At 38.0% G+C, this 18,696-nt stretch overlaps 1 protein-coding gene across 2 annotated transcripts in view; it reads right to left on the bottom strand.

Annotated features, from left to right (window-relative positions):
* Dscam2 (Down syndrome cell adhesion molecule 2) overlaps nt 1–18,696 on the bottom strand; it is a 558,607-nt gene that overhangs the window by 305,888 nt on the left and 234,023 nt on the right. For both annotated transcript variants that reach the window (XM_081742257.1, XM_081742256.1), the window contains exon 4: nt 6,890–7,007. In XM_081742257.1, the coding sequence (XP_081598383.1) occupies nt 6,890–7,007 (118 nt within the window). The remainder of the gene's footprint in view (nt 1–6,889; nt 7,008–18,696) is intronic.

The following is an 18,696-nucleotide window of genomic DNA, read 5'->3' as shown; positions in this document are numbered from 1 at the left end:
GTTGTATTAGACTGAACTGCTTCATATAGCTCAGGAGTTTTTAAGGATGTAAGGAACGGTTATTCTGAAATTCAGGATAAACCGTAACATACCTCATGTCACAATCTACTATATGATTAGGTGAAATAAGATTGTGTTCTGGAAGTCAAATGAAAACGAAGCTTGACACATTTTTAGAATTAACACTTTTGGGGTTTTTCGAACAGAAAGAAATAAATATATTATTTTTTTTCCTCAGTTCAAGAAACGTTTGCTTCATATCTAAAATCTAATATTTTTTCTTCTCTGTTCCGTGAAGCATGAGTGGATTCCAATCCTGGACATTGATGGAGCCAGGCCCTCTACAAAGTTTGCTTGCCCTGTCCAAAATCTTAATGTGTGAACGGCTCGGGCGAATATGATGATAAGTCACATCTTCTAATTTTCGAGTAAACTGGTAAAGCAGGTTGACCATTACCATGTAATTCAATGCATTGACACATAACAAACAAGCTTCCCTGCCATCTGGAGGTACATTTTAGAAATTAAACCACCTACATACTTTTCTGTGGTTTAATTACAGCCCATTCCGCCTAATAACTCAATTTCACCTAAAGTGGCGCTTAGTGTCACATTATTTTCGTCCGAACCGCTCATTTTTTTTAAAAAAATATTTGTTTGAAATTATGACAGTTAACACATATTTGAATACAATTCCCCTTCCAAATTTATTCAGAAATCGGCGCCGCTGGTCCCAGACCGGAGAAGGTTGAGAAACTTTGATATGTATGGAGTTGCTGTGAAATTAATGTAGGAATTTCAATTGTAAGTGTAAACTGCCATAAGTTATCTTAAAGGAATTAAATGAACTAAAAATCATAATCAACACAGTTCTCTCTACTATAGAATCCCAGTAAGATAAAAAATTGCCTTTCTGTACTGGCAAAGTCTTCGAAGGCATCATGACTTCTGTCTTGGTTGTCCAAGACAATAGGATTAGGATTAGGAATTAGATTTCTGAGCTTTCACCATCTATGGCCATGTTAGCCCTTTACGTAAGAGGGATGACGTCCCTCGGTTATCACACTGCCCAGGAAATTAGGGAGGAGGAAAGAAATGAACAATTATGTTAGGTACCATCCCGGGATTTATCTGATGTGCATGAGAAAACCCCAAGAGAAGCCCCACTAAGGATAGCTGGCCTGAGAAAAGCTGTTACATCTTTCCGACCGAGTGTCTCCACCGGGAATCGATCGAACCCAGGTTGTTGAAAACATGTCTGTACAAGAATATCTTCGGACGTTGGACAAAGTTAAAGCCGATGAGCGAAGTCTTACGAGTGGTGGATAAGGCAGGGTTTCGTATTGCAATATATGTAACCTCTGCAGTGCTGTTTATTCATATTATTGTCGTGTAATCTTTGCTGTTGACTAACTATTAACATAGATATTGTAGTTTTTTGATACATTTCGCCGATTTCTTGAATTACTAACGCTTGGATTGAGTAAGCTATAGAGGATTAGTGCCGCCACGAAGTACAGAAAGCACTTCACAATCATTATACACGTCTTTGAATGCAACATCTTCGTTGGAAAAGTTTTAGGAACAGAATCGCTATTCAACAACTGATAGAATGTATCGGTTACCAAACAACATTAAGTTTTCCTTTCTGTATGAATGTGTGTAAAATACCGAGTGATCACAACGTCCTGCCACCTCGTATGTATTACATAGACGTTAATGAATTGTTGTTTCTTATTGTTTCAGGTGATCATATACACCTAAATCATTGCTGATGAATCCACTTACACCATGGAGGAACGGGTCGTAATGAGCACATAGGCTCACGAACGACTCCTTACAGGAAAATTAATGGTATATATTTAGCATGCTTTCACTGTAAGGCTTCAGGAACCTTCCCTTCCAAAACCAACAATTTTACGGTGGGAGAAGAAAGCTCTTTGCAACTGGTTTCAGAAAAGATAAGCCTCGCTCTGGACGACCACTAACACGACTGGATTGGACTGGCCTGTGGAGGCTGCAGCGTCAGTCGAACGTTGGCCTAAAAAGTCCATTCATAAGTGGTCACAAGAATTCAGTATTCCATACTCGACATTACTAAAGCATACGAAGAATAATTAGTAGTTAAATGCATTTAAATCATTGTTTGTAAACGATTTGAGTGATAATGATATGCAGAAACGTCAACAGGCTTGTGGGGAAATGCTCGATGTCTTTACAACTCTTCCTTCAAGGGGGAAAGTGTTTTTCTCGGATAATACAACTCTTCCTTCAAGGAGGAAAGTGTTTTTCTCGGACAAGTGTGCAATGTATCCCTGTGCAACCAGAAATGTTCATTTCTGAAGTAAATAAAATCCACATTTTTTATGAAGAACTTGGAATACAACCCATCACATGTCATATCCGAGCTGCAATATCTGCAATCCACTTGGTAGGTCCATATTTCTTTGATGGTGCTGTGAATCACATTGGGTATCTCGCCATGTTACGTGATTGGTTTATTCCATATCTGCAAGACTTCTCGATCGTGTATGGTTCCAGCAGGATGGAGCACCTTCCTTATGTTATTACAATTAGAGAATATGTCAATGAGGATATCTCCTGACAAATGGATTGGATGTGGTTCTGTCTATTTACCTGCACGCGGTAGGGAGTGATCACCCCTGTAGATTTTTTCTATATCTTAGGAGCAACAACAGAGTAGAACAGAATTCAAATCGCTGTTTTATTTTGTTTTCGCTCAATTTATCCATTTTTTCCCGTTTCCCAGTTTCTCTAAACGGTCGAGTGATCAATGCTGAGTTTCTCTGTAAACTCTCGTGTCCCTTTTCACATATCTGCTTCGGTATTTTTTTTTTAATTCCTAGTCATCAGCGACAGAATGACGCCCGTGACCTTTCTTATTTTCCAAGCATGAGATTTCATTAAAGAATTTTCGGAACTGCGTTACATTGTATATTCATTATTGTTTAGAACTGTTTGGGCCCCTCTCTGACCGAGTTTAAATACGTTGAAGTAAATTTTGCGAAGATTATGTTTTGGCATCCTATTGTCTTAGGCCTGAAAATAGACGAATGTACAGAGATATTTCTTATAATGTACTATAAGTGCAGAACATAAACTTTCGAATGATACTAGCATAATATAGAGAAAACATTTATGGCAACTGTTATATGTCAAGTAAAAGCGTCCTGGATTAAATTTGTAGCCCTAACCCAATAGGATATGGCAATATCCTATTAGTTTATCAGTTCATTAGAAGTTTAAATTCTTGGTAGCCTCAAGAAAAACGGTCAATTTATTGTGCACCGCGCCAGTCATGCTGGCTTTAGTCACGGGTTACCACCGATAAAAATTGAGATGGTCCGTAGCAGGAATAGTAGGAAATATATCACGGGTCTCCAATAATCCTGTAGGAATAAAGGCTTACCATACCGGACAGTCATCCATTGAATAGCATTGTTTCGAAAAGGATTTGGGAGTGTTGAGCGTTCAGCTCCTCGATCCTGTCCTCGATACACGGTATATGGAGTTGATTTAACTATCTTGTAGCGAATCAGCAATGCACAGCAAAAAAGTTAGCCACAAAGGGCAAAAGCACACAGCAGTATAAAATATATTGCTGTACGTGCTGGGATACTGCAAAATCGCATTATGTTGGGTGATTCATTATCTTACAGATTTTTAAAAATGGATAAACTACACACTCGCAATTGGATATGATGCATTGAAATGGGAAACATGACTGGTTAATTAACAATCAATGTCATGGATGAAATCAGGTGCTATCATATGAGTCAGGATTGATACGACAGTCCACTGAATTTATGTCACCCTTTGTCTTTCACACCAAGAATCCGAGAATATGCAAGTGATATTAAAAGTAAATAAAACAACAGCCGCTTCTTAGAACATCATCGTCCTGCTTTATGGAGGGATGGCGGTAACTCCAAGCACGACTGCAGACTGTATTTCATAATATTCCCGTTGTCTCAACCACTATCTCGCGCGATTTACTTTGACAATGGGGATGAAAGATCCTTGAAAATCCTTACTTCCCTGATATGAGCACCTGTTACTTGGATCTCTTCCCTTAACTGAAAGAAACATCTAGTAGACAGCGCTTTTCCAATCGAGACGCCATTCTCCATCAATAGGGTGCAGCACTGTAGTAATGGATCATAAGTATGACATTTAAAGGCATGTACACGTTTGTAACTTCTGCAATAAGGGATTTGTACTATGTTGTTGTGCTACTATAGCTTTTTATCCAACCCTCGTAGACACTGTGCTTTAAAAGAGAGAAATGAGTTCGGACTCGATCATCTCCCTTCGTTACACCACTGAAGCGTATAAAAAGTTTTTCTTTTTTGCCAGAGGAGTATCGTGAGGAAAGTCACATCGTTAATAATGTAAAATTTACACCAAAAGCTAATGTACTGATTCAAGAATAGAGCTTTCTGAAGCTGCATAAAGATTTCTTTCCATAGCTTGTAACGATAACATTTAAATTTTTACTATTATGACGTCCCTCGAGAGCCGCCATTGTTTTCTTCATTATTAAGCAATGAAAGATTACCAGTTCTTTTGCCAATAAACGCCACTAAAACGAAATACTACGTAACAGGCAGAACATTTGGTTATCACAACATACACTTGTTATTCCGTGGCATTTCAATAACAGACGTCAGTGGGTTACCAGAGGTTTTGCAGTGGGATTCTCTGTTAAAATGGCTTGCAGTACACGTAGAGATATGTAGACACGGTATTGCGTAATTGCCGCATTGCACAAATTGTTACGTTCAACATAAAAAGGGGTCCGCTTGAATACAAAACAAGGTGAAGAAGATACAAACAGATAAATGAAAAGACCAAAACAACAACACAATATTAGTATGCGCAATGAAACCTCATTGTATTAAAGTGTTTTTTGCAGTGTTAAACTGAAAATAATTACCCTTGCAAAAAAGCGGGGTGATTTTAATTATGCTTTTTCAGCTTTGATGCATTGTATAATAGAGTTCAAAGACCCTTGTCCATCTACATGTGATGAATTCGTTTTTACATATATGTAATCTTTTTTCTTTTCCTTTCCAAAGTTATATAAAACGAATCACGTAATTGCAACCAACAAGAGAAAAAAGAAATTAAATTTAATTTCTCTGCATTAATTTTAGTAAACCAAAAAATATTAATTAACTAGTCTTGTATAATGTATGAAATATAGGAATAAATGCATCACCTTTGCATAAAATAAATTAAAATGTTATTAATTTCTTTTTTAAAAATCATTTTAGAATTGAGTTATTACTGGAGCATGTCTAAAAATTACGTTGTCTTTTAATGTTGATGTCAATTGTGTATAGAGTTTGGACAATTTAATTTGACTCACTTTTTTTAAATGTTGATGTCAGTTGTGTAGAGTTTGTACAATTTAATTTGACTCACTTGAGTTTGAGCTTTTCTAATTTTCATCCTTATATAATAAAAGGTTGTAAAGAACAGGACTTATTGTGAACGTGCAATCCGAAACACAATTGGATTTATTCATAATCCTGGCTCAAATGTACCTCTGTTTCTTGCGGTTTGCTGTATAGAATGTCCCAGTTTGAAACCACAAATAAAAATCACTCGCAATTGTGTGTTCCCATATTGCACTTTCATATGACTGTATTAAACATTGCACTGCGGATCTGGACATCCCAGCCTGTTTGCTGGACATGTACAGAATTTGTGACGTTAGTCATGTGACTTTAGTCCATCCTTCTGTTGTGTTGCTGAGATAAGTTCCCCATCAAAAGACACCTGACCTCAATCCATCCTTGTATTGCTGAGATGAGTTCCCCATCAACGACACATGACCTCAGTCCATCCTTGTGTTGTGTTGCTGACATGAGTTCCCCATCAAACGACACGTGAGCTCAGTCCATCCTTGTGTTATGTTGCTGACTCGACACGTGAGCTCAGTCCATCCTTGTGTTATGTTGCTGAGATGAGTTCCCCATCAACGACACATGACCTCAGTCCATCCTTGTGTTGTGTTGCTGACATGAGTTCCCCATCAAACGACACGGTAGCTCAGTCCATCCTTGTGTTATGTTGCTGACATGAGTTCTCCAACAATCGACACGTGAGCTCAGTCCATCCTTGTGTTATGTTTCTGACATGAGTTCTCCAACAATCGACACGTGACCTCAGTCCATCCTTGTGTTATGTTGTTGACATGAGTTCTTCATCAATCGACACGTGACCTCAGTTCACCCTTGTGCTGTGTTGCTGAGATAAGTTCCCCATCAAAAAACACGTGACCTCAGTCCACGAACATTTAACTAGCACCAACCTAATTATAGATATATGTCAGAAACAAATTTATATTTACCCAGAGTTCTAGCACTAAATATTTTAAACCCATATTCCTTACTGCTTATCGAATAACACACTTAAGGAAATAACATTAAAACTAGTTGAGTCCAGAGTCCTAGAAACATCCACCTTGCATTTGTTGTTTTATTGCAAAAACCACTGCTGTTCTCTGTGTACAAAACAAAATGTGGCGTTAGGTGTATCTTATATAAAGTGTAGTTGTATGTACTTCAAACGTCTAGAGTGTAATAACCACAAGTGCAGGGTTCCCGTAGATACCGGGGCCAATTTAGATCAATAACTCCAGTCTGCTTAAGCCTGAACCTGTCCTTATGAACACCTATGTCAATAAGTATGCATAACCCATCCCAAGCCTGGATAATGTATGAAAGAATGTTAAAATTAATATTGGCATTCTTTTACATTATTTGCAGTCTTTTATTAAGTAATCGTGCAGTACCTTAGTAATGCTTTATCTTTCCATAATAGTAGTAGACCCCTAAGTATAAGGAACAGAAAGACTTACCTGAAATCCGGGACAGGACAGCCTTGTGTAGCACACATGAGGACAGCACCCTCATCTAGCGAAACATGAACGATGGACGTATGGTCTACTATCGCAGGTGGTATCAAGCCTCTATGCTCTACGAACAAACAAAAATAGATCTACGTAAATAAAATTGTAGTAATCAAGGGTTTTTGGATCAAAAGATCCAATATATTTCAACCCAAAATTTTCTTGTATGCCTTATATCTGGAGAACTACATATAGTGTAGCTAAACCTAAACTATCACTTAACTAAGTATGATGTGCTTATTCCGTAGAAAATAAGAAAACTTGATTTAGGGGCCGTTCAAAAACATTGTGGCCCCTGATACAAAAACTAATTATTGCCCAAGATCGCAATCTTTTGATCCATTTTCTTTGATCATTCCTTAAATTCTTGTTGACAATATTTTTATAATTTTTGTTCTGATAAAACATATTACACAATAAATGATTTTCATAATTATACTTTTCTGATCGAGGTATCCTCTCTTAAGTTAAACGACTACCACTATCTCTTGAATTCCAGTGAAAAGTGGCGTGTTTGTTTTTGGACGATGTAACAATGGCATTTTAATCCATATTGGTAAAATCAAACATTTTAGTGAGATTATTATGGGGAAGTCAATTAATGAAGACAAGACATAATATGATGCGAAGTGTTAGAAGAATGCCTATCCCTGTCTCAATGATGCCAACCCGTGGGAAAAATCCCATTCTATGGGATTTTTTGACATGAATTTTTCGAAAAGAGATTTTTTTTATCGAAATTGACCACATTAATGAGATTTTTAATAATCCAACAGAAAACTTTTAGACATGATAATGAATAATATAAATCATTAATAATTGTGAAATCAATGTTAATTGTCAGTAGTGGTGTATTTAGGGGGGCATTCCGGGCTTAAGCCTCCTTAATCTTACTTACTATAGTAAATTATATGAAATATCTTGAAGAATTTTCGCATTTTCAGGCAAAGCCCCCCCCGAAACAAAATCGTAAATACGCCACTGATTGTCAGTTTTTCGACTGAAAGTACCTTATCTGGAAAGTGCATGTGGTTTGTAGAGGGTGACTTAATCATGTGTTCTCAAAAAATCAAGAGCAAAGGCAGTCATTGTACTGCATTTCAGACAACAAATTATAGGTCTACTTGTTCTCAATTAAGGAGAACACTTACTCATAAATTATTCTATAAACCTGCGCCTTTGGCGTGGGAGACCCGGGTTCGATTCCCGGCAGGAGCTCATGTGGTTCGTATTCCAGGTTAATCAGTAGGTCGTTCTCGTCTCATATAGCCTCGCTGCTGAAAGGGATGTTAAATTCAAAATCAATTTAACATTTTATAACTTGGAAAACTCGTTATTCAGATATTGAAAAAAAATTAGTAATATACAGTTGATTATTATCTCTCACATTTTTTTAAAATAATCAGTTGAGTTGAGTTGATGTTGAGTTTAACGTCCCGTTGAGCAGCGAGGCTATATAAGACGTGGACCTACTGATTAATGTGGAATCTAAACTACAGGAGCTCCCGCCGGGAATTGAATCCGGGTCTCCCACGCCAAAGGCGCGTACGCTAACGCTTAGCAACGGAGGAGCTCCTTAAATAATCAGTAATACGAGGGTTGTCTAAAAAGTATCCGACCTTTGGCCAGAAAAATAGTTGCGAATACCTGACAGATTTGGGATCCTAATCCCCTTCAAAGTAGGCCCCTTGTGCTTCCACACACTTAGCCCACCGATCCTTCCACTGCTGGAAACACCGTTGGAAGTCTTCTTTTGGAATGTTGTTCAGCTCCGTCGTCGTGTTCCGCATTATGTCTTCTCTACTCTCAAAACGGGATCCCTTCAGAGGCGTCTTCAATTTTGGAAACATCCAGAAGTCACAAGGAGCCAGGTCTGGAGAGCAGGGAGGTTGGCAAACGGTTGTAATTCCATGTTTGGCTAAGAACGTGTGGATCAATTGGGATGAATGTGCCGGGGCGTTGTCATGATGGACGTGCCAGTTCATCGCTGTCCACATGTCTGGTCTTTTGCATCGGACTGCGTCACGGAGTCGCCTCAGAACATCTTGATAGTACTCCTTTGTCACTGTTTGTCCTTCCGGTACGTACTCGTGATGCACAATTCCACGGGCATCGAAGAAAACAGTCAGCAACACCTTGATTTTGCTTCGCACCTGCCGCGCTTTCTTCGGCCTTGGAGAATCGGGATGCTTCCATTGAGACGATTGTTGTTTTGTTTCTGGGTCGTACCCGTACACCCATGACTCATCTCCAGTTATCACGGAATTCAGATACCCAGGATCAGTGTTGGTGGTGTCCAGAAGGTCCTGTGCAACGTCAAAACGGGTGTCTTTTTGTTCCTGAGACAACAACTTGGGTACAAATTTAGCAGCCACTCGTTTCATGTTCAAATCGTCACGCAAAATTGCATGTGCAGAATCTTTACTCACTCCAACATCTTCTGCAATCTCCCGCACTGTCAAACGGCGATCTGCCATCACCAAATTTCGCACCCGCTCAACAACAGCTGCATTCCGAGCAGTTTGGGGTCTGCCGCTACGCTGCTCACTCTCGACTGATGTGCGGCCATCTTTGAATCGGTTGAACCATTGTTTAATTTGTGTTACACCCATCGCATCTTCTCCAAACACCTGCTGAATCTTACGAATTGTTTGGCTTTGAGAATCACCCAGCCTTTGACAGAATTTAATGCAGTATCTTTGCTCAATTCGTTCAATCATCTTGCGAGAAACACTAAATCCGACGAACACTACCAACAGCACCTCACTTCGCGACCACCAGCTCACGACTCGCACACGCGAACGCAGTGAAAAAATTCAAGCATGCGCATTAAGGTTTCTCCTTCCACCGTGCACGGTGGCGCCGCCTGAGAGTCACTACTTTGCGTGGAAAAAATTAAGGTCGGATACTTTTTAGACAAGCCTCGTACGTGGGAAATTCAACGGCAAAATTGATTTTTTTACCTTTCGAAGTGGGATGTTATAGGTTTTGAGGTTGGCACCATTGCTCTGTCTCCGACCATAGTACAAATGCTTCCTTTCTTTCGCAATATAGAGTAACATATATGATGCATATAGATTAAATAGCTTATTTTTTTAATGTGTCAATTCAATTACTGTATCGGCACTCTTGTGTTCTTTATAAGTAGGGTTGTATCGCTGACATTCTGGCATTTAAAAGTTTCAGAGAAAGAACGTGACATACAAGATGGGAGTCAAATTGTGGTTAACGACCTTGCTTCGCAGTTGAAGTCTTCCGTGTTCGAACCAAGTTGTCCGACAACTTTACTGAGACTGCTTTCAGTTTCTCCAGTTGAATGTCGTGAATATATCTTTAAAACAAGTTTTGGCCGATTTCCTTCCTATTCTTGTTATGTTGTCAGGATCATGCTAGTAGCTCCCTTATAACATTGTAATGTTAATACGTCCACGTCCGTTAGGTCACATCGTGACTCTTGGACGAAACCGAATTTATTTAAGTTCTTTTTTTAAGCAATGTAAATCAGTGAATATTTCAGCTCAGTTCAAATGTTAATGGAATCAATCCTGGTGATTAATGTTAAATGAAAAATAACTTCAGATTCGTATTTATGGTGAAATTCTAGCCTAAAATCATGTGTCGTACTCCCTCTTCTCGTTTGAAATACTGGACCTGAACTCAAAATGGCAGATTTCCAGATGGCTGACATGATTTCAAATGGCACCATCTGGTGCGCCTTACCCCAATTACCCACATCCAAAGTTTCGTCATCATTCGTCAAGCCGTTTCAAAATAAAAACAACGGTAATGGACTTCTGTCTCATCCTGTACTATTGAAACAAAGGCGTTATAAGAATTCTAAAAGTTACAACATCACATCGTTAGATGGCAGCACACACTCTCCAACGGTTGATATTTAACAGACGAAATTGAAATTTGTAGTCGTGATCTGATCACTGGTTCAAGTTTATTGATTTTCGAGGTTACATTGAAATATAAATCTTTGTTTAACGTCCCACGCTTATGACTGTTAGGTTAAGGGAGACGAGTGATAGGCAAGTGAATGATGATGGAAGAATTGGTGGAGTGAGAAAGTATTCCGAGAAAACCCACGGACTCGATGTTGCCCACCACAAACTTACTTGGTCGGTGATCGAACCGCCCCCCCCCCCCCGACACACATACCAGAAGTAAGCGCTCTTCCACTGAGCTACCATGCTCCCCTAAGGTTACACTGTAACGTTGCGTTGCAGATGTAAGTTCGGTAAACTTAAAAAGAAAGAAAAATGTTTCTGACGTAAGTGTTTTGGTTAGAATCCTTCTCTCCTTGGTCTATGGGCTATAACGCACACCTACATTGCAAACAATTTCGGTCACATTTACTGACCAATTACCGTCAATTCTGGCTGCAGACCGAGTACCCTAAAATTATTAGTGTTAAAGTTATGGTAATACGGCATAAATTCGCCCTTTTCATGGCCTTAACCATAAATTTTACAGTAATACCTTAAATTTTAGAGTAATCGGTTGGCAGCCAGAATTGACGGTAATCGGTCAGTAAATGTGAGATATATATATATGTATTACAATGTATGGTACATGAGGTTGTAGATACGATTCTCGGTGAGAAAACGTCGAACGTACTACTATACGTTTCAGATCCCACTTTAATCTGTAGATCTCATTCTATATACACTCATTGCTGAAAAGGGTGTAATTAAACAATCAATCAATCAATTTCATGAAAATTCCCGCATGGCATATAAATGCATCCCTTGGACGTCCAAGAAACGTTAGAGTTAGGATATGAGGATGTTCATGACACATTCCATCTTCACCCGTGTTTATATCCCAGAAACGAGAGTCGCTGTAGGAATCCTATGGGACATTTCTGAACTCTTTGTGGGATATTATAGTGACAACTTTTAGATGTCCAAATATTGTCCCGTAACTGGGACACTTCATTAGTCAAAAACATCAAAGACGTAACTACTTACGAAAAAAAATGGATGAGAAAAAGTGATCTTTCACCATAAGAAGAGTGTTCACTGATTATTGTTGTTTTGAATATCTTATTACTAAAATTTTGTCTAATTTTAGGGGTCCGATTAAATATTTAAAATTTCTTGCAAATTTCTAACTAGTATTTTACAGTAATAACAAGGAACGTACGCAGGAATTTATTTTGGGGGGAAGGATCCAAATTGATTATGAGGATAAATTTTATTAAAATTTGTAAATTTACCCCTAAAATTAGACCAAATTTACAGAAGTCAAGATTTCGCAAGATGGCGGAAACTCCCTGCGTACGTCCCTGGTAGTTACTTCAGATTGAAGTTCGGCATCCATTGATATGATTAAACAAATAAATGTAATCTATTTGTCCTCTTTGATGTTAAGAACACTTTCATGAAAGAAATAAAATGAAAATTGTACCGGATCACGGGTGGGCACCTGGTCACGGGGCCGTAGCCAGCCCAAAAATGTAGGGCGGGCCCGGTAGAAGTTAGACCGGGCCCGCCCCAACCATATTATAGTTCATTTGCAAGCCTACCGTGAAAATTTTAGGGGGCAGTGAAAATTTAGGGGGAGGCCGGCCCACCCTAGCTCCCCCGTGGATACGGGCTTGTCTGGACATATCACAATACATCCATACCCTGCAGTGATGGCTCTGATACTGCTAATAGCAACCTACGTGCTCTGGGTAAAATACACCAAGTCTCACAAATATATTTTGAACTATGACACGTACGGTGATGTCCATATTACTTGTAAATATAAAGAAGCTAGTATTAGTAAAATTATACCACTAATGTTTATCATTATTTTTGTTTCAATGAAAAAGAAAAAAGAATAATTTTTTCATGTAAATCAATGGGCCATGTAAACCTAGATAATACAGATATATATTAACGATAGATGGTACACGATCTCTCAAATGCATCCATGGGGCAAGACTCGGTTAAAAGAAGGGAATGGTTTATTTCTTACAATGCAGATAGTGTAACTTCAATACAAAATCCTGTGATTTGAAACAAATTTTATTCTTCTAGTACACAAATATGAAATTCAGTCTGATTTTATTTAGAAATCATCAATAACCATTGTGGTAAGCAGGAGGAAATTGGAGGATTGCGATAATTCTACATATAAGCGCTCATTCTCTTTCATTCATCTTGATGTGACGTTAGTTAATCCTACAGTGCATGATTCTATTGTTTGTGAGAGAAAGTTTTGTAAGAGAGAAGAAAAATGAGTAAGGGAAGTACCGGCACGCTTCAAATACCATCTCAGCGGAAACTGTGGAATTACAACTAGCTTCGAACGTTCCCAACCTGGTTCAAAATGCATTAACAACTACATACCGTTACGTAGGAAAGCACATATTATATTTACCACGATGACCCATATCTGTCCCACTACATATTGTAGAGTTAATTGTTGAATACTTTATGTCCTTGGGAAATAACTTCTGAAACTCTGTAGTGTTGGATAAGATACATTGTATACATCTATCCAGGGGTAACAGTGCGAGGAACGCGGGGGACGCCGTCCCCCACCTCGTAAAAATATGTACGTCATCCCCCCAGTTCCTACAACATTACAATGGGCAAAAATAGGCAGGGGGAACGGCGTGAAGTCTTGTCGCTACCTACTGCCCCCCACCTTTTCAGATCCACTTTTACCCCTGCACAGTGGCGTATTTACGATTTTGTTTCGGGAGGGGCTTTTCCTCTTTCGGGGGGGGGAGGCTTTGCCTGAAAATGTGAAAATTCTGCAAGATATTTCATATACTTTACTATAGTAAGTAAGATTTCGGGGGGGGGGCTTAAGCCCGGAAGCCCCCCCCCCTAAATACGCCACTGCCCCTGCATCTATCATGAAGTTAAATCTTCAGTTACGCCTTGTACGGATAAAACTGGCAAATTCTTACTAAAAGTGAATGTGAAAGAATTTATAGTTTCAGAATGTCCACGGACATTTTAAAACTTAAGGGTCTAACCAGGAACCCTTCGCACCAGAGGTTAGGTGTTCTGCTACTGAACCAACATGACCCCATACATACATTCATAGCACTACTTACTGGCAGACAGGAATTTAATAGCATTTCCAACATAGTTACCAATGATAAAGTATCTGCATTCGTTTGTGAAACTCAACAAAGAAATAAACCCCGTATTACCTCCTGTACAACCCCTCTCATTTCAGTGTTTCTTCACTTAAAGTTTCTCAGTTATGAATGTGGAGAATGGATCATCACAAAGAATTTAAGAAATATAAATTAATCCAGTAAAAATAGCGTCTCAGTAAGAAGAAAACAGTAACATCCAACACATGTTTATCTGCAAATACTATAAATATCCATAAACCAGGACTTTCGCCTCAATATCTATCGTTTGTCACACTCGATAGCAGTACTTTACAATGTTTATCGCCCTTCTACTCTTCTTTTAGAGCACGCCTTTATGCAGTGGCGGTTTTAACGGGTAGGCCGGATAGACACGAGCCTACCCAAAAATTTTGAAAAATTTGTAAACGCTAAAAGATACAATAAAGAGTAAATAGATTTTTAACTATTTATATTACTGGTAGATAATTAATTAGCAAATAACATCAACCACTACTGTAAAAGTAATTCCCTACTGTTATTAATCAATCACATGTGTATATGTATCCATAATCGAGGGAGCGGGCCTATCTAAAATTAAAATCCTAAAGCCGCCCCTGCTTTTGTGGATAAGCGATTAGCGTACGCGCTTTTGGTCTTGGAGACCCGCGTTCGATTCCCGGCAGGAGCTCATGCAGTTCGGGTTTCACGTTAATCAGCAGGTCCACGTTTCATATAGCATCGCTGCTGAAAGGGACGCTAAACTCAAACTCAACACAATTCTTCTTTTAGATTACCATAATAACATAGAATTAGGTCTTACCTTAGAAGATGCGGGACCCAATTGTAAACAATTTTTGTTGGCCTGAAGTTCCCAGTCAACTATCAATGTATTATTCTTTGTAATTCAGAAGCTGGGAGTATGTATTACACTCAAACTTGGGGCCAAATTTCGAGCAATCAGTCCCACTGGCTTAAAGCCGGCCTTGCTCAGAATGACCCAAAATAATACAGGGCTTAGAAGAAAAGTGAGGTTCATTTCACATTGTGAGAACTCACATATGACACAGTATGCCTGGAAACAATTCAATCCACAATTATTCTCATTTAGGGCTAGAGATGCAAAAAAGCCAGCTTTTTTGAATCGATGGTTTTTTTTTCACATAAAAAGCCGGCTTTTTTGGGAAAAAAACGAGAATTTTGGAAATTTTGGCTTTTTTCAACTTCATGATTTTTCTATCTAAATAGCTTTCTTATAGTATATTCTATAGTTAGATAAGAATTCCATGACCTGAATGTCATATTTCGCTCTGAAATTCACCATCAAGATGGATGGAGCACATGTTTTACGAATTAAAGCTAACATGAAGAATGTAGTATTTGAGGGTAATTTTAGAGGCTATTTAACTTTATTTTAACTTTTGAGTTATCGACATCTTTTTCTTCTCTAGTTTGTCATCCGTGTTTCATTTCTAAGAGCTTTTAGTACTCTAGCTTCTAGCGCAAAAGTTAAACTTGCCCGTTTTTCTATTTATCCGTCAAAGCGTATGTTTTTCAATATATCCGTCAAACCGTACTTCCACATTTCTGTTATACTGTAGCTGTGAAGTGATTTAGCATTAATTTTCCGGACACAACCTTGAATACCAATTTATACAAATAATCAGTAGCGGATTTAGAAAAGTACTTTAGGAGGGGTTTTTCTGATTGTTTCGTTTCCTAAAAAGTCCTAATTTTGTTTGGGAAGTGCTTGAAGTTTATGAGTACAGGCATAACTAATATTTCGCTTCGTTTATATGTTTAGCAATAATCTTCCGGATACAACTTTAAAAATCATTTTATACTGAGAATCAGTGGCGGATTTAGAAAAGTATTTTGGGAAGGGTTTCTTACTAATGTTTAGTTTTTTTAAACATCCGTAATTTTTATTTGACGGGAGCTTAAAGTTTATGAGTAAAGGCATAAATAATAGATATTTCGTTTGTTGCAGACATTCCGTAACTTTGGAGAACGGGCTTCAGTCCGGAAGACCGCCCCCCTAACCTTCGCAAAACCGTCACTGCTGGTAATTAGTAATAATAACGATTTAAAAACAATAAAGAAGGAAGTCGCCCAACTCACAGTACACGCACTATTTCTACATTCACAGATGGAATGAAGAAAAGCTTTGTCAGAATGGTTGAATGCTGGTTGAATCCCGGACTTCCCGATAGAAGCTCAAAAGCTAATCACTCAGTCATGTTTGTTGTGCAGTTGTATTTAGCTTAACTTAAATATATTCCGTAGTCTTTTTTTGGGGGGGAGTTCCGTAATGATATGTTGAATCCCTCTTGTTAAAAATTCAGAAAACTTGAGGATTGGGTAAACTGTGATGGTGGTTCTATAAAACTTAACTGTAGAATTTCAAGAATATACAAAACCAAAAGCTCTAGATGTTCAGCCTTTAAGTGTATCATATAAATCTAAGTATTTCTCTTATGTTTTATTTTATTTTATTTTGTTTCAAAAAGAGGGTATGGAATATTTTGTAGTAAAAATACTACATACTATTTTGCTAGTTATTTGTGTATTCTTTAAAAAGAAGTGTTTACTTTTAGGGTTGGCTGGTTAACACTTTTTTTTTTTTTAAAATAACTGGTTTAAACCACAAAAATAAAAAGAATGAAAAATGCGAATCGTGTGAACTTCATGGTGACGTTTCCAGATATCAAACCACCTGCAATAGTTTTATTTCCCTTTCGCCTTTTAATCAAGGTGTCCCATGTTCAATTCTCGGTCGAACCACAACCCTTCTTTTATGCGTAACCCAAGTAGCGGTTCGGATGTCAGTTTAAGCGAAAGTCTTCTCCTTGATAACATCGGTATTTCGTAAGGATGTTAAGCCTAAATATACGAAACAAACCAAATTGTATATTTCTGCATGCCTAAATGCGTGTTGTTTTATAAAGAAGCCAATATTGCTTAAATATATTGATAGAAATTGGCAAAATTTATCGATTGCCTACGTAGCTTCCAACATTAGCTTGGATTGGACTTTCAATGATATCTACGTACCGGTACTAAATTTGTAATTTAATACCTCAGTTTTAGCGTACTGATTATGGTACGTTGACCTTTAAATTTTACATGCAAAGCAATAACAGGATTTTCCCGTTATTGTCTTACATTTCAAGTAATGACGGGATTTTCCCAATGGCTAGGGCGGGAGATTCTCAACTTAAGAAATTTACTGACCGCACTTCTTTAAGCTTATGGGAGTTCTTCCGGCATAACCCCGCTGTTGCATAATAACAGCAAGGCGAAACAAACATATTTTTGTGAATATGTAATATAAATACATAAAGCAAAAAATCTAAGTCAAAAAAGCCTGGTTCAAAACATCCTCCAAAAAACGGGTTTTCGGCATTTTCAAAAACAACCACGGTTCTTTCCAACTCTGCTTACTTTTGTATATAGGAGGTTAAAAAATTCTTATTATATACATTGGTTAATCCTGTGGAATTCATAATGTAAACATGTTGAAGAAAAATTGTTTGAAATATTTTTTCGAAATTCATAGTTTATTTTCGATGTTTTATATTATTATCAGCATCAACCACTAATTAAATGATTTTTTGTGTTATAGAGAAGCGATACAAAATCTGTTTTATCAATTTAAAGCAGTATTTTGAAAAAAGCCCAAAATTTCCCAAGCAAAAAAGCAAAGCAGAAAAAACCGAGTTTTTTTCCAAAAAAGCCGGTTTTTTTCCGAGCCCTTGCATCTCTATTTAGGGCACACCCAAGTGGGGGTCCAGTGGGTCTGGACCACCCTAAAACTTCGTAACTTGACATAAATTTCTACACTTTGTGTAAAACTATATTTGTTTAGCAGACATATAATTGATATAAACTAAAATTTGACTTTATTTATCATCCGTACTATTTCTTTACTGATATAAACAATCAACTTTTATCATAGTTCGTGAGAATATATATGGCAATATTTAACCAGTTGAGAATGCTCCAAGAGCATTGCCAGGACGAACTTAAGAAGAATGCAGAGATGGAGCGGGATGGATAACTGTGATTATTTTTCTTTGGCGGCAATTATTTTTCTTTTTTACAGCAAATAGCGGTACTTGAGGAGTAGCGATGGGGCCTGTCGTTTCTTTCTGTTTAGTTGTAAAAGTAAATCTTTTTATCCACACCTTCTTCTGTTTCTCGCAATATTCGCAAAATATTCTTTCTCTTTGACTTATGGTTCACGAGATATGGTTCCTTAAATCAGCCGAAATTTGAACTGCTTTTGACCATTATTTGGGGAACGGTGGCCAGTTGGCCAGTGGTCACAGGTTACCATTTGATACCAAAATGTTCACCATCCTCTTAGGAATTGATCACCACCAATATGATCTCCCTATGACTTACGGTTCCCGAGATATGTCTCTTTTAATCTCCCGAAATAGAAACTATTTTTTGGGCCAATGTCTCACAAGGGACGTATGCGAACCGTGACAGCTAGATATTTATGAAAATTGATACCTTGAGTAATTGTGGTTCGTTAATCATCGTGGTGATGGCCACTCGGTGCGGAAATGACTTGTTTACCCACTACGTATAATACATATGCCAAGCAGTTATCGGGTAAGCTGTGCCAAATTATACCCCAAGAAAGCAGGAAAACACAGAA

Source organism: Thermobia domestica, chromosome 16 (assembly GCF_964235325.1).
Source record: "Thermobia domestica chromosome 16, izTheDome1.hap1.1, whole genome shotgun sequence".
NCBI classification, from domain to species: Eukaryota; Metazoa; Arthropoda; class Insecta; order Zygentoma; family Lepismatidae; genus Thermobia; species Thermobia domestica.
The sequence above is the reverse complement of the archived record's forward strand: the minus strand, read 5'-3'. Positions and strand labels throughout refer to the sequence as shown.